The sequence below is a fragment of the Penaeus japonicus genome, unplaced genomic scaffold, assembly GCF_977035675.1.
Source record: "Penaeus japonicus unplaced genomic scaffold, GWHDUDI00000001_assembly GWHDUDI00000033, whole genome shotgun sequence".
Taxonomy (NCBI): Eukaryota; Metazoa; Arthropoda; class Malacostraca; order Decapoda; family Penaeidae; genus Penaeus; species Penaeus japonicus.
In genome coordinates, this window is record NW_028234435.1 from 25,704,054 (window position 1) to 25,731,553 (window position 27,500).

Genomic DNA, 27,500 nt, shown 5'->3' on the forward strand with positions numbered 1-27,500 from the left:
CCCCCCGACTCCGAACTCGTCATCACATTTATGCTAATACAATTTCCACATTTTCTGCCTTTCTTGTTCCCTCGCCCGACGGCTCTTAGGCACACCTGCATCCATCGCGCGAGCTTCGTCATCGCCGCCCGTGCGCGCAGACTTCAAGTAACCGTCATGCAGCCCTTCGTAAATGTCATGCAGACACGACCCTCTCGTGGATATATGAGGTCGTATATTCTAATGAACGGCGGTGATTTAACGGTAACTCTTTCCTATCGTATCCAATTAGGTGACCTTATCTCCAACGTGTACGGCCTTGCGTTTCGCCTGACCTTATCAGCTTATCGCAACGACACACACACACACACACGCAAAACCCTTTTTCCACCGTTGTTGTTTTGCTGTGGCCATTTGCGAATATATTACACAGCATCGAGACCTTCCACGTGCCACGACCTTGCTTGGGTCACACACCTGGTCGCGAAAGGTGACAATGGACTGACTCTATCGCTGTTTACATAGAGGATGTTATCAAAACACAAACTCCAACCCAACAAGGCCATTTCAGCAAAACAAAACACAGGGAGCGAGAGAATAATGCCCATAATTCTCACTAAATATGTAACTCTAAACATGATATATGTAATACAGTTGCCTTTTGTCATTTACAAAATAAAAAAAACAATTATGGGGTCTCCATTCACATATGCTAATAAGATTTTTGGCATTTAAAGAACCAGGTAAAAAAAAACTTAGGTATCTGATACTCTCTCTGTAATCATGCTGGTTCCCTTGTTATCTAGTTTCAAAATACATCCACTACGTAGGTACTCTACGGTATACGGACGACTATAACTCTGTTGGAGTTATTGTATTACCTGCGCCGTGCGATATATGTGATGGCATTACCTTGTTTCTCTTTATGTTTGTCTGCTTCTCTCTCGCTCAGAGTACACCCCTCACTCCCCCCACACCCCCTCTCTCTCTCTTTCACTTATGTGTGTATGTATGTATGTATGTATGTATAAACATATACACACATACACACACACACATACATATACATATATGTATATTTATATATGTGTGTGGGGGGTGAGGGGGGTCGGTGGGTGAGTGAGTGAGTGAGTGAGTGAGTGAGTGAGTGAGTGAGTGAGTGAGTGGGTGGGTGTGTGCGTCTGTATATGTATATGTATATGTATATGTATGTATATATATTTTTAATAAAATATATACTAATAATATTATTATATATATCACCAACACATTACACACAAATTTTCTTTTTTTTAAAATAAAATAAAAATTATAATTTTATATTTATTATTATTATTTAATATAAATTAATAATATATATATATAATATTTTATATTAATATATATATTTTTTATTATAAAATTTATAAAATTTATAGTATTGCTTATATAAAATTTTTTTTTTATTTATTTAAAAAATATAACTAAAATATACATATGCATATGTAATTTATGTTTATTGTATTGTGTGGAATATTTAAATTTTATTTTAATATTATATATAATGTAGTATATATATACTGTTAATATATGTATATATATATATATATATATAATTTATATGTAGTATATATATATATATATATGTACACACACAAACAAACAACCACCACACAACACAACCACACACACACACACCACACACACACACACACAAACACCAACAACGCCGATAATTAAATCAGTGGCTAATATGGCTTCCGTAACAGGGTATAATGTGTTCATTAATGTTCATAATGACGGATGCATAGATATTATAGTGGGGGCGTGGGCCAAGTGGGGGGGGAGGGGGGAAGATAAGCGGGACAGAAGGGAGAGGGAGGAGAAGAGGGAAGAGGGAGCGGGAGAAGGTAGGGGGAGATGGGAGGAACAGAGGGGAGGGGGATGCGAGCGGACCAGAGGGAGAGGGAGAAGGGAGACGATGTGAGGACAGAGGGAAGGGAGAAGGGAGGACAGAAGGAGGGGGAAAGCAGGGATAGCAGGGAATGAGAAGGGAAGACATAGGGAGGGGGAGGAGAGAAGGGAGGAGAAGGGAAAACAGAGGAAGAGGGAGGAAGGGGAGTAGAGGGAGGAGAAAGGGAAGAACAGAGGGAGGGGGAGGAGGAGGAGAAGGGGGGGTGGGTAGAGGAGAAGGGGTGGGGGGGTTGATGTCTTGGCTGAGGTTAAAAGAAAGGGAGTTGTTACCGGAGATGTCGGAGGTGGTCCGAGAGGTGAACCCTTCGAAGTAAAAGAGTGCGAGGCGGAAAAAAGGGGGGTTCTTTGAGTTTCGTTAGAGCACCCTTTCGCCATGGCAACATAAGTTCTCTCATCCATATTGGCTTACCCTAAGAGTAAGAAGTAAAGCAACGTATATAAACGCCTTAGAAAAAAATAGGAGACCCCATTATCAACACACAATACATTCTTCACCACTTTTTAATGATCAATGAATTATCAAAAAAAAAGATAGTCGTAATTAAACTAGAAGAATATCAAAACGGCTCGCGATAAGACAAGAGGCAGAAGGAACGCCGTGGCGACAGAGTGGCAGAGTGGCAGAGAGGAAAGAAAGGTAGAGTGGCAGAGAGGAAAGAGTGGCAGAGAGGAAAGAAAGGCAGAGTGGCAGAGAGGAAGGAATGGGAGAGTAGCAGAGAGGAAAGAAAGGCAGAGTGGCAGAGAGGAAAGAAAGGTAGAGTGGCAGAGAGGAAAGAGTGGCAGAGAGGAAGGAATGGGAGAGTAGCAGAGAGGAAAGAAAGGCAGAGTGGCAGAGAGGAAAGAAAGGTAGAGTGGCAGAGAGGAAAGAGTGGCAGAGAGGAAAGAAAGGCAGAGTGGCAGAGAGGAAAGAAAGGTAGAGTGGCAGAGAGGAAAGAAAGGTAGAGTGGCAGAGAGGAAAGAGTGGCAGAGAGGCAAAGAAAGGCAGAGTGGCGAGAGGAAAGGAAGGTAGAGTGGCAGAGAGGAAAGAAAGGAAGAGTGGCAGAGAGGAAAGAAAGGTAGAGTGGCAGAGAGGAAAGAAAGGTAGAGTGGCAGAGAGGAAAGAAAGGTAGAGTGGCAGAGAGGAAAGAAAGGTAGAGTGGCAGAGAGGAAAGAAAGGTAGAGTGGCAGAGAGGAAAGAAAGGTAGAGTGGCAGAGAGGAAAGAGTGGCAGAGAGGAAAGAAAGGCAGAGTGGCAGAGAGGAAAGAAAGGTAGAGTGGCAGAGAGGAAAGAAAGGTAGAGTGGCAGAGAGGAAAGAAAGGTAGAGTGGCAGAGAGGAAAGAGTGGCAGAGAGGAAAGAATGGCAGAGTGGCAGAGAGGAAGGAATGGCGGGTGTGGTCATTGTCGTACTACGGCAGAGCAAGTTTACTCTGGCCCGTAAATAGCGGTGGCGGAGCTGCGGTCATCGGAGCTTTGAACTTTTCTCTTGAGCGCGGAGAATAGCATGTTTCCCTCCCCTCCCCCCCACCCACCCCCCACCAATTGTTTGCGGGTAGTTTTCGATCCTTGCTACCTTGGTTTCGAGCCCCCCCCCCCCCTTCCTCCCCCTTTCTTCCTCGTCCTCCCTCCCTCCTGTTTGATTTAGTTCTTGTGTATTTGATTCATGCTGACATTGTTCCGGATTCACGGCTATTATTGTCTATCCGTGTTTCTCAATTTTCAATCTCATTTTTCTCTTACGGAGCTGGACGGTCTCTCTCTATCTTCCTCTCTCTCACTCTCTTTCTCTCCTCTCTCTCGCTCTCCTCTTGCTCTCTCTTCTCTTGCTCTCTCTTCTCTCCCCCGGATTTATATCCTTGTCTCTCTTATACTCCGCCTCTACTCTTGTCCTTTCATTTATCCCATCCGTGAAACGAAACAACTACTGCAAGTCAGAAGGTGCAACGTTTAAAGTAGCCCGATTAAAAGCAAAATCACGGAAGCATTGCCAATGGACCGCGCGGCCTCCATCTCAGGCAGAGAGGCTACCAGACACGTGTCGGGGTCACAAGCTGGTTGTTGCTGTGCACAAAGTCCCGGTGGGACGTTTGGCGGAGAGATGACCCGGCTCGCCCTGGATGCTCTCTCCCTCCACCACCCCACCCTATCTCACTTCTTCTTCTGCTCCGCTCCCTACCTCCTCAGAAGACATCCACACAAACAAAACCGTATACGGGAACAAGAATGCGCACATACACACAACCAAGACTACCGGACACGCGTGCTCATACATACGGCGACAAATAATACACAGACAAAAGCAAGATACATCAAACACACACACACTCACACAACCCACACACCACCACACACCTCACACACACCCCCCGGACGTAACGCCAAATACACGCACAACGAGCGCACTTTCAAAGGAACTAGAGAGAATCGGGGGGAAAAAAAAAGGGGGGGGAAAGCGAAGGCAGCTTCATTATCGGATTTTGTGATGTAGGGCGCTCTTGCACTCGCCCAAACCCCCCATCCCCTCCCCCACCCAACGCACGCCCACCATCTATCCATCCAGCTCTTCCCGACCGACCATCCCATCCCATCGACCCCCCCGCCCCCCCCCCCTCGACCCGCCCGTCCCGACCCCCGACCCCCGACCCCCCCCCCCCCCGCCGACCCCCGACCCCCGAACGCCGAACTCGTCATCACATTTATTGCTTAATACAATAATTTCCACATTTTCTGCTTTCTTGTTCCCTCGCCCGACGCGCTCTTAGGCCACACCTGCATCCATTCGCGCGAAGCTTCGTCTCATCGCCGCCCCGTGCGCGCAGGGACTTCAAGTAACCGTTCATGCAGGCCTTCGTAAATGTAATGCAGAAGACACGGACCCCTCTTCGTGGAATATATATGAGGTCTTATGTTTTTAATCGATACGGACAGGTTCGCGTAGTGATTTTTTTTTAACCGGTAACTTCTTTTATTCGTATCCTAATTAGGTGACCTTATCTCCAACGTGTCCGGCCTTGCGTTTCGCCTTGCTGACCTTATCAGCTATATTCGCAATCGTCACCACACCACACAACACACGCAAAACCTTTTTCCACCGTTGTTGTTTTCTGATGTGGCATTTGGATAAATATTACGCAGCATCCGAGACCTTCCACGTGGCCAACGACCTTGCTTGGGTCACACACTGTCGCCGAAAATAGGTGACAATGGTTCGACTGACTCTATCGCGTGTTTTTTTACATAGAGGATGATTATCAAAACACATTAACTCCAAGGCCATCAAGGCCCCCGTTTTCGTTTCAGCAAAACAAAACACAGGGAGCGAGAGAATAATGTCCATAATTCTAACTAAATATGTAACTCTAAACATGATATATGTAATACCGTTGCCTTTTGTCATATACAAAATAAAAGACAATTACGGCGTCTCCACTCATATGCTAATAAGATTTTTGGCATTTAAAGAACTAGAAAAAAAACTTAGCTATCTGCTACTCGCTCTGTAATCATGCTGGTTCCCTTGCTATCTAGTTTCAAAATACATCCACTACGTAGGTACTCTACGGTATACGGACGACTATAACTCTGTTGGAGTTATTGTATTACCTGCGCCGTGCGATATATGTGATGGCATTACCTTGTTTCTCTCTATGTTTGTCTGCTTCTCTCTCGCTCAGAGTACACCCCTCACCCCTCAACCCCCACCCCCTCTCTCTCTCTCTTTCACTTATGTGTATGTATGTATATACACACACACACACACACACACACACAACATAACACCACTCTACAAACACACAAGATAAAATATACACCAACACGCCCAACCCACTACTACTACCCCCCCCCCACACAACCAACCACATATATATAATATAGTATGTATTATATTATATTATATATATATATATATATATATGTATATATATGTGTACATACATGTATACAAACACACACACACACACGGATTTGTCCGGATGCTTGGTACATATGAGTACAAACCGTATTTCTTCCTTCTTTGAAAACTCAAAAAGTCACTTCGATGTCCCAACACGTAAACAAGATCTGCCACCCACGCTCCCTCGCCTCGGGGACAAACTCAACCATTCCTTACGAACTAACTCTGACACACACATTCACGTGCCGTTGCCATCAATGCTCGCCCACCCATGTATCCCTCCCCCCCTCCCCCCTCCTCCATTCCCCCTTCCCCCTTCCCTCCCCCGTTCTCGGTTCTTAAGAGGATCAAATACCCTTAAACAAGACTCGTGCCTGATTCCTAAGCATGTATTATACGTCTATGCACGCACACGCACACACACACACGCACACACACACAGACACACACACACACACACACACACACACACGCACAAACACACACACACAAACACAGACACACACACACACACACACACTACCCACTCACCCTCACGTTTTGTCTTAAGAGGATCAAATGCCACACAAATAAAAAAAAATAATAAAGACTTGTACCTCGATTCTTGTATATATAAAACATGATTCAAACCTCTATGTTGAGGATTACCGCATCATTAAAACGAGGAAGTACAGAATGAAAGACGAAGAAAGGGGGGAAAAAAATAAGGTATGTTTACTTAAAATTCCCGTTTTCTTACAATTTTATTATTTTTAGGTTAACGTTTTTCTCTTTCTCTCGTCGGCCATTTTGAATTTTTTTTTTTTTTATCATTTTATTCTTGAATTCGTTACTCCTTTTTTTTTCTTTTGGATATCTTCCTTTTTTGTAGGGTATTTAAGTCGATAGGATAATTGGATAAATTAATTGGATATATTAATTTAGGTTTAATTACCGACGTGGAAATTCTCTTGATAAAGAACTTAGTCGCCACTGTCAACGTTCCTGCACGAAATATTAATGTTTTTTTTCGCATTCTTAATTACTGTCAAACAGGATATCATTGAGGAAGTGAAGATCATATATAAATAAGAATCAGATAAATAGAGGAAGGTGATGGCAAAAAACGGGGGAGGAGAAGGAGGTGGAGGAGTAACGGGAAGAAGGGGGGGGGGGGGGGAAAAGGAGAAGGATGATGATAATAAGTAATCATAATGATAACAATATTAACAATAATAATAATAACTACAGTAATTACAAGAGTAATACTGATAATAATACTGGTGATAATAATGATAATAATAATGATGATTATAATAATAATGATAATAATAATAATAATAATAATAATGAAAATAATGATAATAATGATGACAATAATAATAACAATAATAGTAATGATCATACTTATCATCATATAAAAAATAACAGAAACGAAAGTAAAAGGAAAGGAAGTAGAAGAAGTGGCAATAAAACAGAACATAGAAAACAACACAGCCGAAATAAAGTAAAAGAAGATGAAGAAGAAGAAGAAGAAGAAGAAGAAGACGAAGAAAAAGAAGATGAGGTTGTTTACTTAAATTCCGTTTTTTCAATTGGTTTTTTTTTTGAGGTTAACGTTTTCCTCTTTCTCTCGTCGGCCATTTTGATTTTTTTTTTTAAAATTTTTTTCTTGAATTCGTTACTCCTTTTTTTTTTTTTGGATATTTCCTTTTTGTAGGGTGTTTAGGTCGCTAGGTAATTGTAAATTAATTGGATCTATTAATTTAGGTTTAATTACGACTTCTTGATTAAAGAATTAGTCGCACTGTCAACGTTCCTGCGAAATATTAATGTTTTTTTTTTTTGCATTATAATTACTGTTCAACCAGGATATCATTGAGGAAGTGAAGATCATATCTAAATAAGAATCAGATCATAGAGGGAAGGTGATGGCAAAAAGAACGGGGAGGAGGAGGTGGGGAGTAAACGGGAAGAGAGAAGGGGGGGGGGGGGGAAAGAGGAGAAGGATGATGATAATAAGTAATAAGTAATGATAACAATATTAACAATAATAATAATAACTACAGTAATTACAAGAGTAATACTGATAATATTTTCTGGTGATACATGATAATTATAATGATTGAATATATATTAAGATAATAATAATAAGACTAATAATAATGAAAATAATGTCATAAGAAGACAATGATTAATAACATAATGTAATGATCATATTATATCATTAAAAATAACAGAAGAAAAGGAAGAAGATGTAGAAGAAGAAGAAGAAGAAGAAGAAGATGAAGAAGACGAAGAAAAAGAAGAAGATGATGATGATGAAGAAGAAGAAGAAGAAGAAGAAGAAGAAGACGAAGAAAAAGAAGAAGAAGAAGAAGACGAAGAAAAAGAAGACGAAGAAAAAGAAGAAAAAGAAGATGAAGAAGAGATGAAGAAAAAAAAATCAAGAGTAGTGAAATCAAGAAGAAGAAGAAAAAAGTCCAGAGTCCCCCACGGTCGAGTCCTCTTGACTCTAAACCGCCGCGCACAAACGCTTTCCAATCCGTTCTGAGTGACAGTCATCGGTCTCTCACAGATCGGTCTATGATGGATCGATGGGGGGAGGGGGTATCCCTTCGCCCTCTCCCTTCCCTCTCACCCCACTCATTTCGCTCTTCCCTCTCACCCCATTCTTATTTTCCCATCTCTTCGCTGTCTTTTGCCAATCCATTCTCCTCTCCCTCACTTGCCCAATCTTTCGGTGTCTAATCTCCTTCCTTTATCTTCCATCCCACTCGTTTTTTATTATTTTTATTTTTTTTATTCTTCCCTGTCTTTTCCCTCTCCCTTATTTCCCCACTTTTTCGGTGTCACTCTCTACTTCTTTATCTTCCGTCTCCTTTCCTTCTTATCCTATCCTACTCCTTTCTTTACCAGTCTATGACCCTCTCTCTTCCTTTCCCATCCTCCTCTCATTTTTCATTTCTCTCTTCTCTCCTCTTCTCTTCTCCTCTCTTCTCTCTTACATCAATCTCTCTCAACCATATACAAACATCTCAAACATCTCCTGAGACATTTAACATTCAATTTATTTAATCTATTTATCCATCTAATTTCAAATACATTTTTTTCACGATGGGATTCAACTCCAATGCGAAATCGAAACCCTCACTCTAATGCCATTCATTTTCGCATTTACGTTCGTTCATGTTTGTGATTGTACGGACTTAATATGAATCTCAGAACGGCATTTGATTATCATGTGTCAATGTGTTTGTTTGTTTGTTTGTTTGTTTGTGTGTGTGTGTGTGTGTGTGTGTGTTTGTGTGTTTGTGTGTGTGTCTGTGTTTGTGTTTGTGTGTGTGTGTGTATGTCTGTCTATCTGTCTGTGTGTGTGTGTGTGTGTGTGTGTGTGTGTGTGTGTGTGTGTGTGTGTGTGTGTGTGTGTGTGTGTGTGTGTGTGTGTGTGTGTGTGTGTGTATGCGTGTGTGTGTGTGTGTGTGTCTGTGTTTGTCAGAACTTATAAAAAGACATTTCTAAGATCTTTCCCCTCCCTCCACAACCTAGAAAAATAAGAAACTGAAAAAAAAGAAAAATAAGAATAAAAAATCCAATATCTCTACACGAATCAGGAGTATGAAGTACGAGAAGGAAGAAGAAGGGGTAAAGGGGAAGGGAAGGCAAGGGAAAGGGGGTGGGGGTAAAGGGGAAAGGGGAAAGGGATAGGGGGGGGAGAGTGTTGTCACGTGTCTCAATTCCATTCTCAAGCGCAGCGATTGGATGTAAACGACGCCTCCCCCCTCCCCCTCTCCCTCCCCCCCTCCCCCTCCTACTCCTCCTCCTCCTCCTTCCCTCCCCCCCCCTTTCCACGGGACTGCTTCCTCCGCGGTTCAATTGCAAACGCTGGAAATATCTTCACAGGAAGTTCGAGAGGTTTCTAGGGAAAGCCGACTGCCAGACGATACTGAACCCCATAATTTGCATAATGCAGGTCAACACAGGTTTAAATTTGGATATGAAGGTCGCTTGCAACTACTGCACTTCTGCTCCAACTTAGAGGGATGGAGGGAGGGAGCGCAGAAGGGAGGGAAGAGGGGGGATGGGATAGGAGGAGGGGGAACAGAAGGGAGGGGAGGGGGAACAGAAGGGAGGGGAGAGGGGGTGAGAGGGAGAGGGGAGGGAGGGAGGGAGGGAGGGAGGGAGGGAGGGAGGGAGGGAGAGAGAGAGAGAGAGAGAGAGAGAGAGAGAGAGAGAGAGAGAGAGAGAGAGAGAGAGAGAGAAAGAGAGAGAGAGAGGACGACGCTATCTCTACAAACTCTTGCAACAGCAGTCACAGAGTAGAGCCAAACCGTGACCACACGAAATCGTATTCTAAGAAAGAAAGAAAGAAAGAAAAGAAAGAAAAATCATGAATGAGAGAACCCAAATTTTCTCAAACTGCAGAAAGCCAACCAAAAATTATCCTACATTGACAGACATAATAGGGCTTGGAAAAGGACAAGGAGAGGTAGAAAAAAAAATACAAATATGGTAATCACAGAGAGAGAAAAAAAAAGTAACGCAAAATGATTATTAAAAAGACGAACTGACGGGAAACATATTTCACACCCCGGGGTAAACAACACCAAAACAGACACACTCACTCTCTGGTCTAGACTGCCTGCCTACCGCTCATAACACGCACAAACAAAGGACATATAAAGCGCGCCGCAATGTTGTCGGAAGAAATCACCGACGGCTAAAAATGGAGCGCTAAAGGCCTCCCACCCACCCGAGCGAGGCGCCTCTACTCACACACCCTCGGCGGAAACGAACTAAGATTGGCGAAGCTCGGACCCGACGGGAAGCCCCCAGCTCGGGCCTCTCCGTCATTCATCATGGCGGGGAGGAACAAGCGCGCGACTGTGAAAATGAAGACCTTGTTCACAAAACATGGCGGAGATAAGAAGCATGGTATTGCCCCCGCGAAAGGGAAACACCGACCGCCTCTGAAATACGAATTAGACCGCCAGCCCCCGAGAACGACTACAAGAGAAAGGTCGGGGAGAAGAATTGAATTTTACTCGCCGGACGTGGGAGCAACGATTCATGATTTACTCTACCTGGCCAGGTGTTCCGGCTCTTGCCCGCTGCCACCAGCTGACCTGAGAGTCCGCGGGCGAGAGGCGCCGCCGGGGAAAAAGAGCCCGGACAAGACACGCTCAAACTCACGCTGGTGTAATTGGTCTTGTGGAATGAAATGAATAAAGGAATTACCTAACATAATCCGATGCAAAGTAATTAAAACTTTTGTTACATAATGGACGTTAGAACGGAAAGTGATCATTTATTCCAAACCGAATTGAAGAAAAACACGCAGGTTGTTATGTCAACCGTTACTTAGCAAAAGCAAATAGAGAGAGACTTATTTTCCCATTACCTACCGTCACTTTACCAAACTTGACCCCGAGCTGAAGTCGCCTAGCCCCCCTCCCTCTCCCTCTCCCTATCCCTCTCCCTCCCCCCGGTCGATATATGCCATTCCCCAAGTTAGTGTGGCGAGTATTTACGTGGACACACACACTGGCAAGACCATCGCGTTTATCTTCCGCGCCACGTGACCGACCCGACACGAGGATCTTGTCCGCCGCTCTTAGAAAAATGTCCTCCGCGGACGCAGTTGCGACCGTTTCCCTTTGCACGAGCGTGACAGCGCGCCTTTACGACACCTTGATGAATATCGTCCTGCTAGAAAGACCATAAAACTTGTCGCAAATAGTTTCATGAAAGGCATTTTCGACGAATGCTCACACGCACTTTCAAGTGAACACACACACACATAACAGCCAGGCATGCACGCGCGCTCGTTCTCTTTATCTATCTAGTTGTCGGTCTATCTATCCAACTCTTTCTCCGTATCTCTCCGTATCTACTTCTTTTCCTCTCATGTTTTGCTCCTCCGACTCCACTACTTCTTCGCCAACTGTGCGATTTTGCGAGAGTGACGGAATGAAAAGCGGTAACAAGAACAATACATAAATAAACCCAGACACATAAACTACAACTGGATCGCTAAATGATTTGCTTTTCTAATGCAGCTCTGAATTAAGAAGTTGCTGATTTCTGTTTCGTTCCACAAAGTATAAAGTATAAAGTATAAAATATAAAGTAGGCATTTATACCAAGAAAGGTTTTTGATACTGAGCAGTCCCACAACCTTCATAACGAGGAAACAAAATCTGTTACTTTATTTGTCTTTCTCATTTCAACTAAAAACAAGACCTTACGCTTAAAAAAAATAAATAAAACACAAGAGTATTGGATCCCAACTAAATCCCATTCACTTAATGGCGAAAATCAGGTCTTTTCCTCCTGGGGAAAGGAGAGAAAATGATCGAAAAATGAACCGACGAGGAATATGATCGAAAAATGAACCGACGAGGAAAATGATCGAAAAATGAACCGACGAGGAATATGATCGAAAAATGAACCGACGAGGAATATGATCGAAAAATGAACCGACGAAGAAAATGATCGAAAAATGAACCGACGAGGAATATGATCGAAAAATGAACCGACGAAGAAAATGATCGAAAAATGAACCGACGAGGAATATGATCGAAAAATGAACCGACGAGGAAAATGATCGAAAAATGAACCGACGAGGAAAATGATCGAAAAATGAACCGACGAGGAATATGATCGAAAAATGAACCGACGAGGAAAATGATCGAAAAATGAACCGACGAGGACAACGCGGGCGGAGAGGTTGTGGCGGACCTCAGAGGACTATTACGCGGGCGTTTATTATGGGGACAATGTGGCAGCGATGGGCGTATGTGGGCGTGGGTGGGTCGGGGCGATGGGCGGAGGTCCAAGCCTGCACGCATCGGCGTTCGGGGTTTTACGAAGCCTATTATATACACACATCAAGACATACACAGACCCACACGCATACACCTACATGCGCTCTCATACACTCGCTCTCTCTCTCTCTCTCTCTCTCTCTCTTACACACACACACACACACACACACACACACACACACACACACACACACACACACACACACACACACACACACACAGTCACTCGCTGAATCCTAAACACAAACTTTATTCTCTCTCTCTCTCTACCTCCTCTACTCCTCTTTATCATATAATCCCCCTCTCCCCTCTCCCCCTTCCTCCCTCTCATCAACTCTCGCAGCACACAACGCCGGCAGCACACACGCACACGCACTCTCGTTACGGCGCTCTCTTCATTACCGTCACTTCCGGTCAGCCACGTAATCACTATCGGCACCTTTCGTTCAACCCCGGTGGGCGAAGGGGCGCTGCTACCCCCCCTCCCCCTCCCTCCTCTTCGCCTCTACCTCTCTGTACCCCCTCCCCCCCTCCCCTTCGCCTCTACCTCTATGTACCCCCTCCCCCCTCCCCTTCGCCTCTACCTCTATGTACCCCCTCCCCCCTTCCCCTTCGCCTCTACCTCTCTGCCCCTCCTCCCCTTCGCCTCTGTACCCCCTGCCCCCTCCTTTCCCCCTTGACCCCTGAGTGTGTGGATGGAGGGGGCGGAGGGAGGGAAGGAAGGGGGGAAAGGAGGAGGGAAGGGGAGGAGGGAAGGGGGGTGGGAAAAGGTGAAGGGAAGGGGTGGAAAAGGAAAAGGAGGAAAAGGGGGAAAGGTATGGGGAGAGAGAGGGAAGGAAAGGGTGCAAGAAAGAAGGTGGGAAGGGGAGCGAGGGAAAGAGTGAAGAAAAGAGGGAAGATAGAGAGATGAAGAGAGGTAAAAAGAGGGAGGTAAGGGAAGGGTTGGAGATAGAGGAAGGAAGGGGGGGGGGGGAAGGGTGAAGAGAGAGAGAGAGGACGCTGGCGAGAGGTGTGTGTATACGAGATGAGAGAGGTGGTTGAAGGAGGATTGGTGTAGGTGAAAATGAGGGAGAACTTCGAAGGTGATCGAGAGGGCGGATTTCAATGAGGTGAGGGCGGGTTTGTGATGAGGGCGAAGAGGCGATAATGAGGAAGGAGATGAATGTTCGTGAAGAATAATGAAAGGGGAGGGAGGGAGTTTATGACGTGCATAATAGCAAATAAGGCACGATTTTCCCCCAGGGGTAAGTAAGGCACTACAAACTAGCAGAGAGGACGCACGCAAGATATAGTAACTAGTACGGAAGAAAACCAGCAACACCGAAGGAGATACAACGAATATAAACAACAACAACAAAAACAACAACAACATAGACCAACGGAGAAAACAAAAGCCATCATAACAACAGGGGAGCAACAGCTAACAGGATAACAGGAAAACAACAGCGCTAATACACCAATATGGAAACAACAGCTAACAGACTAACGAGAAAAAGAAACAACAAACACACCAATAATAAAACAACAGGACACAACAGCCAACGTAAATAATAAAGAACCCCCCCCACCCCCACTCCAACTAACGCAACACTAAGGAAACAAACTCGAACAGGATAAAACAGGGAAACAGCATTACTAGCAAAAGGGCGCCGCGAGTGCTAGCAGGGAGAGGGAGACGGGGGGGAGGGGGGGGGGCGCAATAACTAGGCTGGCGGTGACGGCGTGTATCGTGGCGCCACACCCGTTCTCTCGAGCCTCTCTCTGTCTGATAAACAACCTCCTTCTTCTCCTTCTCTGTGCTCTCTCTCTCTTGTCTTTCTCCTTGTGTTTTTTTTTCTCTTTCTCTTTCTTCTTTTATGTGCTTCTATATTGTTTTTTTTTTCTGATTTTTATCTCTGTTTTTTTCTGTCTTGGGGTTCGGGGTTTAATCTCTTTATCGTTTTTTTTTCTTTTTTCTTTTGTTTTTGGTAATGTTTATTTTCGCTTTCTCGGTTTCCCTCTTTTGTGAATTAAACAGTACTTGATTTTTATCCGTAATCACAATCGAACTTCTACCAAGAGCAAATAACACTAAGAAAGAAAGCAAGAAGGAGAAAGGGAGAGAGAAAGAAAGACGGAGAGGGAGAGAGAGAGAGAGAGAGAGAGAGAGAGAGAGGAGAGAGAGAGAGAGAGAAGAGAGAGAGAGAGAGAGAGAGAGAGAGAGAGAGGAGAGAGAGAGAAGAGAGAGAGAGAGAGAAGAGAGAGAGAGAGAGAGAGAGAGAGAGAGAGAGAGAGAGAGAGAGAGAGAGAGAGAGAGAAGAAGAGAGAGAGAAGAGAGAAGAAGAGAGAGAGAGAGAGAGAGAGTAAGAGAGAGAGAGAGAGAGTAAGAGAGGAGGAGAGAGAGAAGAAAGTGAGAGAGTAAGAGAGAGAGAGAGGAGAGAGAGATAGAAATGGAGACAGAGAGAGAGAAGAGAGAGAGAAGAGAGAGAGAAGAGAGAGAGAAGAGAGAGAGAGAGAGAGAGAGAGAGAGAGAGAGAGAGAGAGAGTGAGAGAGTGAGAGAGAAAGAGAGTGAGAGAGAAGAGAGAGAAATGGAGACAGAGAGAGAGAGGAAAGGCCTTCAGGCAACCACAATGCTAATCTTCCCGACCGACTTTGACTTATGGCTTCGTAAGTCCCTTTTTTTGTATCTTGTGTCTACCGGGATCGCTCCGAGTGCCCCACATGCGGTCTCGAGCCCTTTTGTGAACCCCTACGGCGGTGCTGCTCAGGGTACGATGGGGAGGGGAGGGCAAAGGGGAGGGGGAGGGGAGGGGAGGGGGAGAGACGGAGAGAGAGAGAGGGGGGAGAGGGGGTGAGGGGGCGGGGGAGAAAGGAGAGATTTTTCCGGTCCAGGTTCTTACAGCTGATCCCTAGCGTCGCCAAGAAGGCTTTGCGTCTCAGTCCTTTTCTTCGATTCCACATGTGATCATTGCTTCTACAGGGAAGCATAATGCACGAGAAATGATAAAGAAAGGAATGACAGATCGAGGCGAGTGTGATAAGAACAATGGCGACGAAACTGAGCTTGTTCACCATACAAGAGCATAAACGTAGAAAGCAAGCAGCAGAAAGCAGCCTTATCAAACGAGGTATGATCGGCCTTCCAACCTAGTGACACCATGGCTCCCGCTGGAGGCTGTCATGTCACAAGTAATAGCCTCCCGTCAGTTTATCGTCAGCGTGTCATCAGCGCAACGACATTGGACAAGGGCCGCGTCACGAGACTCGTCCTGACCGCTTTCAGTTCCCAGCGACAGAAGGTATGATGTCAGTCCGCGACAGACGACCCCCACGACCGAGAAAGCATTATTATCCAATGAAAGCCAAAATGTCTCAATTTCGAAGCCTCGAAAGAAACATTTGCCCCTCTCCCACCCCCCTCCCCCCCGGCCAAGTTCAAATACTTTTTTTTTTTCATCATAACACATGGAACAGACTGTGGCCTGAGATCTGAGAGGCCTGAGGTCAACATACGATTTTGTGTCGGTGGCGGGAAAGGCAAAAGACGTTCGAATAGGAATAGGTTAAGCAGGCCACCAACCTTCAATAGAAGCTGAAGGCCAGGGGGGTCGAAGAGCAGCTCCGATTGGCTGGGCTAGCGTAGTGGGCGTGGCACCTTGGCACGCTCCTCCAATCATGGCTCCTACCACACTGACGTAGCCTGAAACACAGAAAATGGGAATTAGTTATGGGAATTAGTTTTGTGTCATTTGAAAGGAAGATTCTAGATGTTCGATTCGCTTCGTTCTCTATCTTGGGACGTCGGGGTAGCGTGAGGATGGAGTGAAGTTAAATACGACATCATTATGATTCGCCCGTGGAGTGACGTATGAGGACCGCCCCTTAGCAGCTCCTGAAAGTGCAATTATGGTACATTTGCATTCGATAAGCACAGAACGACCACGACCGGTTTTCCGATAGCAGCCAAGATAACAGATAAGAAGCCCCCGAGAGATAATCTATAAAACCCATCTACGATTATGTCTTCAGCACAATATTTTCTCTGCCACGAAAACATACTTTACGCAGGAACTAATGAGGTCTAAAGCAAACAGCAGTGAACAGGGGAACGGGAGAGACCAAACAAGCCACTTCTTTAAACAATCAACTGCTACAGACAAGTCGTTCCCTCCGGATCACCGTCTATAAGGCTCACTATTGTGTGTAAATGCCTCCGGTCGAGCGCAAGTGTACGTGAAATTTGTGTATAAAACAACAATAGTTAATCATCTAAACATACATGTCTAATTCTTCATACAGAAACATCAAGCGAACACATGTTATCCTTCCTCATTCATACGAGGAATGTACCGCGCGTGTACTCGTACAAGAATATTTACAGTTCATTCGAAAACAGAAAAGCTAACCAAATTGGAAGAATATAGAATATATACCATATATGGTTGCGTTATATACATATATAAATGTATGCCTGCACAATTATTGGACATGTCTGACTGTTTGTGCATGCATACATGTACATATGTATCTGTGTATGTGTGTATCTGTATGTGTGAGTGTGTGAATGCGTATGTGAGTGAGAGTATGAGTATGAATGTGAGTGTGGGTGTGTTTATATGTGGACACACACACACACACACACACACACACACACACACACACACACACACACATATACATATATCCTAGATGCAACTTTGTCTCTCTTCGGCCGCCGCCGGAGCAGCGCCAAAGACAGCGTGCTCCCAAAGGATGAAAAGACAATTCCTGACACATGGGCGAAGGTTGGCGCGGACTGTCGTCTTCTGGTCCTCCACGCTCCTTCCTTCCTTCCTTCTGTTGAGTCACGGTGATGCTCTTAACGCCACATGCTCCAGGTAGGTTGATCCTGAACGCAGGGAGGGAGGAAAGGAGGGAGGGACGCAGGGACTCACGTAGGGACGTATGTTCGCCTGGATGCCGCCGGGGTCCCTCAGATGTTTTCCTCTCGTCAGGCTTGGACATCCGTCTCGATGTCCCTTATCACATCAACGCGTACGAGATATCGACCCGCTCACTGACGGCGATCTCATGTTTTATCGCTTTTCGGACAGTCCAGGGGATTCGGCTCTCCTGTTCTCCCGTCACCATGAGTCATAACCCGTTCTTAGTGACGCATCAGTCACACTCAGGTGACGGCCAGCGGTGGGTAACATCCTTGTAAACATCGAAGAATCACGCTGCCGGCTGCAGTAAGCATTCATGTTGCAATTGTTGCTACGGCGCCGAGGAAGAAAGACTTGAGCGGCACGAAAGACCCTCGAATGTCAGACTCTACATATTGCTGACATTCAGGAGAGTTAGTGTGGCTGATCAAAGAGAGAGTTCCCTGCAAGCATGCTGGGACACGAGACGTGGAAATTAACACACCGCGTAAGACGGCATTCGGTAGACTCTAACATGTTTGGTTAAGTCTCTAAGCCGGTGACTAGCTAGATAATCGTAATCGCCTAGTATTCATCAGGAGATTCTAACTTCTAATAAAAGTCTGTCTAGCTAGCTTCAGCGTATCAGCGCCAGAAATTATTAGTCACTAAACTACACGATATTAAAACCCGGTCGCGGCAGTCTATTTTTCCGAACATAAACGCATCCATAAATATACGCCAGGGACAAGGAATTTAGTGCAGATCTTTAACAGTGTACACATAATCATATCAGATTTTACATCCAACAACCCATATTGTCGTTGTCCAACTATATTTTTACCGGCAAGAAACTCCTAAGAGAAAACATGTAAAACTTAAAGCTGATGTGCAGGACCCGTAAAGTATTACAGAAAGTTTAAAGCTGAGAGAACTCGAGTGAAAAAAAAAAAAAAAAAATGGAGGGAAAAAAGAAGATGGAAAACAGAATTCAATGTCGAGGTTATGTGTTGGATTTAGTTTTTTGTTGTTGTTGTTGTTTTGTATTCTGAGCCATCGTCTCTATGGTTGAGTTGAATGTAGTGTGTGTTATATGACGGGCGGAGTTCAGTGTGTTGTTGGTCGAGGGTTCCGTGTTCGCTCGACGAATTTTTACGTTGACTGATCTTGCGTTTCTTTTCTTTCCTTTTTTTCTTTTGAACGTGTTTCTTGTCTGAAATTCTATTCGTTTTGGGATGATTGTGACGACATCGGTACTTTCGTCCTGCCCAGCATCATCGTTTTCTTTTCGAAATAATAACCTCGTTTGTTTCTCAGTCCTTAGAACGAGCACATCTACGCGTTACGAAGCACAGCATTCCACGATGCTTCCTTGGTAACCTTCACACCGTGTTGGATGAACTACGCTCTCAATTCCTCTAGCCAAGACGTCCCATCCAACTACGTGTCATCCACCCCTTTCAAAAATCCATACACAGTACGGAAAACTCATCCATCTCTACCCACAGCTGTCGACAGTCATCCAACGTGTCATCCATCCACCAGCTCCAACCACATCCAATCTATCCACACTGCTCACCCATTTACATCCACAGCTGTCAAAAGTCGCCGATCATCCAACCTCTGTCTTTACAAGGTTTCACAGTTCGCAGGTTAGTATTTAAGCGTCCATGAGACAGAAAATCATTATATACTTTTTTTTCTCCACTTTCTAAAGAACATGCTGCGATACTTGCGAAGCGAAATCCCCGCGAGAATTCGTTACGCAAACACCGTCCACACACAAACACAGAACGAAGTAATCTGCAGAAATAAACAAGAAGGGTATTCGTGCCCGCGTATTTTTTTTTTTTCTCTCTCTCTCTGAAATACAAATAAATAAATATACATTTAAACTTCAATCGCCGATAGAACCCACCATAAAAAAAACGCAATCACCACAAGAACGAACTCCTTCCGCCACTTACACATCCACTTAAAAAAAAGAAGTAAAAAATCCCCCCCCCCCCCCAAAAAAAAAAAAAAAAAAAAAAAAAAAAAAAAGAGCGGGAAAACACGGTATCGAAAGCTTCATCCCCTTCCATCTGAACTGGCCATTGAGACCTATTTTTGAGCCTCGATCGCGTAGGAAAAGAGCTTAAGCCAAGCCTGTACAGGGAAGCTAGAGAGGGCTGCTGAACGCACTCGGAAAACAAAGGAGAGATTACGCCCAGACCAGCCTCGGAAAACCGAACCGCAAACACGGGCGGAGAGGAACGGAAAGAGATCAGCGATATTGGGCGAATGATTGGGGGCGGGGGGGCGTGGGCGGGGGCAGGGGGGGGGGCGGTGACCCCTGCTAAATGCCAGTCAAGGGCTGATCGGGGACACGTTGGTGTGGAGGGCGGGGGTTCCAGGGGGGAAGGGGAGGGTGGGAGATGGGAGACAGAGATAGAGCAGTTGATGAATAAATAATCGTATTTATTAATTAAAAAGTAAATACTAATGTTTATCTGTTGATCGGAATACTTGGGTGTAATTCACACACACACACACACACACACACACATACACATAAACAAACACACATATACATACATATATATATATATATATATATATATATATATATAGAGAGAGAGAGAGAGAGAGAGAGAGAGAGAGAGAGAGAGAGAGAGAGAGAGAGACAGGGAAGGGGTGGGGCGATAAACAGTCTTCACCGTAAATATCTTTGATACAGAAAATAATTTCATATATCGCATAATCATTGCAATCCATTATCGGGGTCTCACTGACGCTGACATTTTACTGTTCATACATTTCTGATATCGACGAAGGCATGACGGTATCGCTAATAAATATCTGCACGGAATAAATTACTCCTAATCAAGATAATCACACAATCTGCATCATGAATATCTCGAGAACACATAACATAATGCGACCCCCACAGACGACGAACCAAACGACCCCATACTGTGTGTGACCTCAGGAACCTCACGGAACGTCACAGAAACAGCACTCTCATGATTATACACACATGTATCTCATACCTATTACATAATCTGAACTTACACACTTACGGAAAAAAACGTGACACGCCAGGCACGCTCTTCAGACGGATCGCCGGATCGCCGTAACGAGCAGAATCTAACGGCACACATAAAGAAAATAAGAACAAAAAAGTATAATAAGAAGAAAATTCTGCTATTCCGATCTCAAGGCGGTCGCCAGCCATACGTGTTTTGTCTTCTCGTCCGTGGATCAAGCGACTCGCCCCTTTTGTCTTCGGATTTTGTCATATGTTGCTCTTAAGATATACTTTGCAGGGTGAAAGAGAGATGTTGAGAGGTACTCATAAAACCACAAGCAATGGTTGATAAAAAAAGAACGCAAAGCAGACACGATGGAAGAAAGGAAAATAAAGAAATCGAGAGAGAGAAAAAAAAAGTCAGACAATCTACCGTATTCACACACACACAAACACACACACACACACACACACAAAAAAAAAAAAAACTCAACATCTGTTTACTCGTCACGGTTCAGCCATCATGAGTTCACATATCATGAAAACGAACCGAAGTGCATGATTCGAATTTACCATTTTGGAATCCTCAACCACTAAAGGGTGAGTTACGTTTCCAAAGGGTCGTAGAACTCCCCCAAGTTCCTCCTTCCTCAGACTCTAGTGCTTATGGGATGATAATGCCCGGGCGAGATGCCAAGGCGCTCTAGAAGACGCCCCGAAGCTGTAACCAACAGCGGAACCAAAGCCGTCCAGCGAGTCATGAACCCGGGACACGGCGAACAGCGCCCCGTAAACAGATCGCCCGAATGACAGGTATGGAGACAAACACAGGCGTTCATAGGAAGTGTTAGGTGTGTGTGTGTGTGTGTGTGTGTGTGTGTGTGTGTGTGTGTGTGTGTGTGTGTGTGTGTGTGTGTGTGTGTGTGTGTGTGTGTGTGTGTGAGAGAGAGGAGAGAAAGAGAGAGAGAAACAGAGATTGAGAGAGAAAGAGAAGAAAGAGAGAGAGAGAGAGAGAGAGAGAGAGAGAGAGAGAGAGAGAGAGAAAGAGAGAGAGAGAGAGAGAGAGAGAGAGAGAGAGAGAGAGAGAGAGAGAGAGAGAGAGAGAGAGAGAGAGAGAGAGAGAGAGAGAGAGAGAGAGAGAGAGAGAAATATGGGTGTGTGCTCGAGTTCCCCATTTAAGGATCTGCGGTAGCACCGGTTTCCCCACTGGGTGACGACCGAGGAGCAGCCAGAACGAGTCTCTGAGGAGGAGTCATTACTTACGCCGTGTGCAAACAATCGAGATCCCGAAGTTAGGGCAACTCTCGCAGACAAGATGACGGGTGCCATTATCTGGGACGCTTGTGACGGTGGCTGCAGTGACTGGTGGTTCAAGTGGAGCGAAAGCCGCCCGTGCGCCGATCACTGACTGACAACTGCGGGTCTGTCTGTGTTCCACGCCCGTTTCGTTTGCCTGCCGAGCGATCGGCTTGGACAAGAACTCCATACAGACAAGGAAAGCGCTTTCTTTCGCCCGGGCGCGGGGAAGGAGAGTCAGGTGTTCGTGCTTCCCTTATGGCTTATAGCGTCTGGAATTTTCCTTTTAGTTCATGATAAATGTTTTTTTGTTTCATAATGATAAGCCTAAGGAGAGTAAAAGCAAATCAGGAAGAGACTTAAGACAATAATAATAACTCTCAAATATATATCTGAATAGATGTGACATTATTCCTTAGGGCTTGTCTTATGTGTACAATTAGATACAAATATACATCAGATCTGTTGAAAGTTAGGCTTCGTTAGCCCATTGAGAGAGCAGGATGCTGTAAGCCTATAAAAGTCTAGTCTTTCATCATGGCACAGGCTGTATTCAAGCTAAATGGGTCACCCTGGGGAATGGTAGGTCAGCGTCAGTTAACCTTCGGTACTTCAAGAAGCCGTGGGTAATAAGGGTTAGATTTTAATTCAGCAGGCTAACCCGGAGAACCACTCATACATGCCATTAGAACCACAAAACGCGGCTAATCAAAAACATCCGCGAAGGGCAAACTTAATTAATCATTTAACAAAGGAATCTCCCGACTTTTCCGTGCCTTTGAGGCTCGGAAAAAGACCTAGACGGGTAGCACAACCTGTATGTGATTTTCTTATTGCAAGGAAGGGTCTGAGAACGAACCTCTATCCCAGGTCTGCTCGTAGCCACTCGCGGCCGGCAATCAAACCTTCCCTCGTTTCTCATTGGTCAAGGTGAACCTTCTGGTGGACTGAACTGCACGCTGATTGGATCCCGCGTGGTTATGGCGTGCAGGTCCTAGTTTAAGGACGTGCTGCTTGAAGTGCATTCTAACAGCCAAACATTCTCGCTCGTCACAATCTTCATGTGGGTTTCATCGACGTTAATAGCAAGAAAGTAGACACAATGCTACTGCAGTTGCACCGGGATGGCCTGACAAAAATGTCCATTTCAATCTACAGTCTACTCGCATCACGAAAACAATAACTCTGCCTGACGCCTTTTACTGCCACGGTTGGTAGAAGTTGTTGTGTCCCTGTTGAGAGTAGTCCTGGACTATCTGGCGGAATCTTATGCAATTTCTGCGTGGGTACGCCATTAACATGAGCTAAGGCTCATATCAAGAAGCCGGAAGTGACACCCACTCACGACTACCGCGGTCCAGGGAAGAAAAAATACGACCGAAACGACAAGAACAAACCCACTTACGACCACAAGCAACCACCACGACAAACCACGACATGTCCCTCGCCCTCCACGTCACGTTGTCCATCGGGGCGCCCCCCCCACCCTCGTCCGTCCTTCACCCCCTAAGCAGGCAGCACAAACCCCTCGAGGACTCGGGGAATACCTTCATGTTTCAAGGTTAGGCAAACATGCAAACACTCCCCTTCTACACTTTAGCGTCCCATCAGTGCCACGGCGCGCTCGGGCAACCACCTCCAGCATCGCCTCAAACGCGCACTATAAAATGGCGACCAATTGCCTTTCAAAGCGATGGTAAAATGAGCGTAATTCCCGTTGCATTAGGACAAGACCGAGGGAGGGAGGGAGGGAGGGAAGGTGGGAGGGAAGGAGGGAGGGAGGGAAGGTGGGAGGGAGGGAGGGAGAGGGAGAGGGAGAGGGAGAGGGAGAGGGAGAGGGAGAGGGAGAGAGAGGGGGAGAGAGAGAGAGAGAGGGGGAGGGAGAGAGAGGGAGAGAGGAGAGAGAGAGAGGAGAGAGAGAGAGTGAGGGAGAGAGGGAGAGAGAGAGAGAGAGAGAGAGAGAGAGAGAGAGAGAGAGAGAGAGAGAGAGAGAAATGAAAGGGAGAGAAAGGGAAAGAAAGAAAGAGGGAGGGAGGGAGGGAAAGGGAGGATGTAGCAGAAAGAGGGAGATCAGGAGGGAGGGACTCGGGCCCTGCCGCAACCCCTGCACGTGATTAACGAGTGCATTTCGCAGTCATACATGGCACTGTGAATTTATTACGAGGTTTCCAATTCAATTCAAAACTCGGGCGGAGCTACTCGCCCCCTCTCGCTCTCTCTCGCTCTCTGTCTATGCGTGTATCTCTAGGAACGCTCGACAACTAGAAAGAAGACTGTTTACCAGAGGACGTTAATGATTAAAGATAAAATAAAACCGACATAGCAGTTATATATATATATATATATATATATATATATATATATATATATATATATATATATATATATATTTATATATATACATACACATATTTATATATGTGTAAATATAAATATATATATTTATATATATATATATTCATATTTATAGTCATATGTATATATACACATATATCTATCATTTGTATATATATATATACATATACATATATATATATATATATATATATATATATATATATATATATATATATATATATATTATATATATATATATATATATATAATTATATATATATATATATATATATATAGAGAGAGAGAGAGAGAGAGAGAGCGAGAGAGAGTTATATATTTATCATTTATATATATAAATATATGCATATATATGTATATGTATATGTATATGTATATGTATATATATATTATATATATCATATATATATATATATATATATATATAGAGAGAGAGAGAGAGAGAGAGAGAGAGAGAGAGAGAGAGAAAGAGAGAGAGAAAGAGAGACAGAAAGAGAGAGAGAACAAAAATCCTATTTTTATATAATCCATAATAATTGCGTACTGTCCCCTACACACCCCAAGCACGTGGAGCAGCTACCCCCCCCCCTCCCCCCGAAAGTCCCCAGCATACACCCTGCTTTTATCAGTAACAGAGGATGGCCGCGGGGGCTAACAGGATACGGCTGTCGTCTAACATCGTGGTGACACATGAGAAAATGTTGACTGAATATTTTTTTTTTCTTGAGATGAAAGGAGAAAAATGGGCTGCTTCAACTAGGGGGGTTACATGTGTAATTTTTGGCCTCCCTTACTTAAGAAAAATATATTTTCTCTCTCTCTCTCTCTCTCTCTCTCTCTCTCTCTCTCTCTCTCTCTCTCTCTCTCTCTCTCTCTCTCTCTCTCTCTCTCTCTCTCTCTCTCTCTCTCTCTCTCTCTCTCTCTCATTTACCACCTGTCTATGTCAAGGGACCTGATAGGCTGACGCGTTTTGCCATATTAAACAGTATTAAAATATTATCCCGTACATTACAAATTCTAGACTTCGCCTCCCGACATATGACCGTTGTCCTTTTCTAAATCAATTCAGAAGAGAAAGATACTTTTTAGACACGACCAAAGTGATATTCAAAATTAATTAGTTAAACAGAGGTCGGCAACAGCCGTCTTTGTCCATTTTACACGAGTACGAAATCCAGAAGAGCCACACGGCTGCCGCAAAAAAACTCCACATTCCCGATACATACAAACGCCCAACAACTTTCTCTCTCGCCACCCCCCGCAAAAGCAAAGCAAACTCGACATCGCCCAAACGCCCACCAACGTCCGAGACCGAAGTAAAGCCCGCGACCAGCCTTTCCCCGAAACCGAAGCCCGCGCCGCGCCACTGGTCACGGACGCTTCCTTCGTCTGCAGTTCGTTCGATTCCAAGCGTTTCTGTTGTCATGGTGGCGGGCAGAGTGGCGAAGGGAAACGCCAATTTTTTCCCTTCGTAACCACGATTTGTGAAGCCTAGGTGTCCGAAGAGTGTTGCTTATGTAATCGTGGAAGGTTTCTGAAAGTGAGGAATGTGGAAAATTGAGGATGGAAAGAGAGCTTTGTGAGGATAATGGTAAATTCTAGATGATGTTGATAGAAACGGCCTGCCAGTGTCATGCTATCGGTCGCAGTTGCCAGTTATAATTCAAATAGATCACTCGCATTACGAGTGGCTTAGAGCAAACGATAGCTCCCCGGCCGTGAAACATCTATTTGCATCCCTACAAAGCCAAGCCAGGAGTGGGTGTGTGAAAATGGCACCAGGCAGATTTAAACGAGAGAAAATAAAAGAAGAGAAAGGCGGCGTTCAGCAATTCCGCCTAAAGTAGATGGCGCCCCCTACTCGTGTCCGGCGTTGCCAGATGTACGACTATCACCCTCCCCCCCCCTCCCTCGCCCGCGACGACGTGCCAGATGTACGAAGATCCCTTCCCCCCCCCCTCCCATGTCCGCCCGTGATATTCTAATAGTGTTCGGAATTATCGTCTGTTAGATCGATCATTTTCTGCCTGTGTTCTTGCAGTCAAACGACGGCTGATGGGAATAATTATTGGCAGAGGACGATATTCCCCAGATAATTTATGTTTATGATTGGGATATATATATATATATTTTTTTTTCTTCTTTCTCTAGCGAACGTTTAAACAAAACGGATGTGTAATGTTCGCATAATATACCTTCGAATACGTCGAGATGTGATACGCAATTTCTTTTTTTTTAACAAAATAAAACCAATTTTGGGCTCAACAATTACATTACATAAATAGCAGATGGGGCTTTGTAATCATGACGAGAATTCTTTATTATCAATGGTCACTAATATTTCTGCTGGCATTACATAGAAATTGTTAAGTGAAGTAAAATTCTAATTTGAAATGAATCTGCATAAACAATTTTAATTATTTCCGTTGTGATATAAATGACAATTATTAATTTACCATTACTTTCGTTCAATTATTACTTGATCATCATCGTCGTTGTCATCATCATTGTGATTCCTTCAGCTAATATTGATATCAACATTGTTGTTATTATAATGTTTATGGTTATTAATAGTAGTAATAATGATAATGGTAATAAAATTAACAGTAACATCAGGAAAAACAGTGATTATGATAGAAATATTTTTAAAATACATAAAATAATTGCAAATGACAATAAGCAATATAAATATCATGATTGCTTTATTACTTTAGTAGTTAATATTGTTCATGTTATTAAAAATAGTACTACTAATAATAATATTACTGATAACGATGATTATAATAATAATAATAATAATAATAATAATAACACTATTGATACTAAAGAAAATTGTAGTAATTATTGATATCTATAGTACATTTATACTGATATTTATAATAAAACAATCATTACCAGTATATTCAAAGTAAAAAAACAATAACGCAATGATAACAATAATAATTGAAATGATATTGAATAAAAAGTAAAAAGCAGCTGATAGAAGTGACCAAAACAACAGCGACATCCATTGATAAAACAACCGGCAACAGTTACACGAAGACAGGGAAAAGAAAGCATCATGTGACTCTGATGTTTCACAATTATAAATACGACGGAAAAATCTTGGATGCGCTAATTTTGAGGTATTCGTGAGAGGGCAAAAGAAAGAAATGCGCCGGCTTAGCAGTCGAGTATGATTATATAATTTGAAATTGCCCCGACAGGAATGGGCAGGGTGGGAAAAAAATAATATTATATAGAAGTCACTACGCGTAAAACGAAAACAGTTGCGTAACTGAAATCCTTGTCGCTAAATTTAATTCTCCCAAGTTGTCCTTTATGCGTGTATTGAAAAATAGCAATG

General features: G+C 44.0%; 1 protein-coding gene across 9 annotated transcripts in view; it reads right to left on the bottom strand.

The window, feature by feature from the left end:
* wge (BAH domain and coiled-coil containing protein winged eye) overlaps positions 1-27,500 on the bottom strand; it is a 611,809-nt gene that overhangs the window by 39,099 nt on the left and 545,210 nt on the right. For all 9 annotated transcript variants that reach the window (XM_086530653.1, XM_086530652.1, XM_086530651.1 and 6 more), the window contains exon 2: positions 16,170-16,289. In XM_086530653.1, the coding sequence (XP_086386779.1) occupies positions 16,170-16,289 (120 nt within the window). The remainder of the gene's footprint in view (positions 1-16,169; positions 16,290-27,500) is intronic.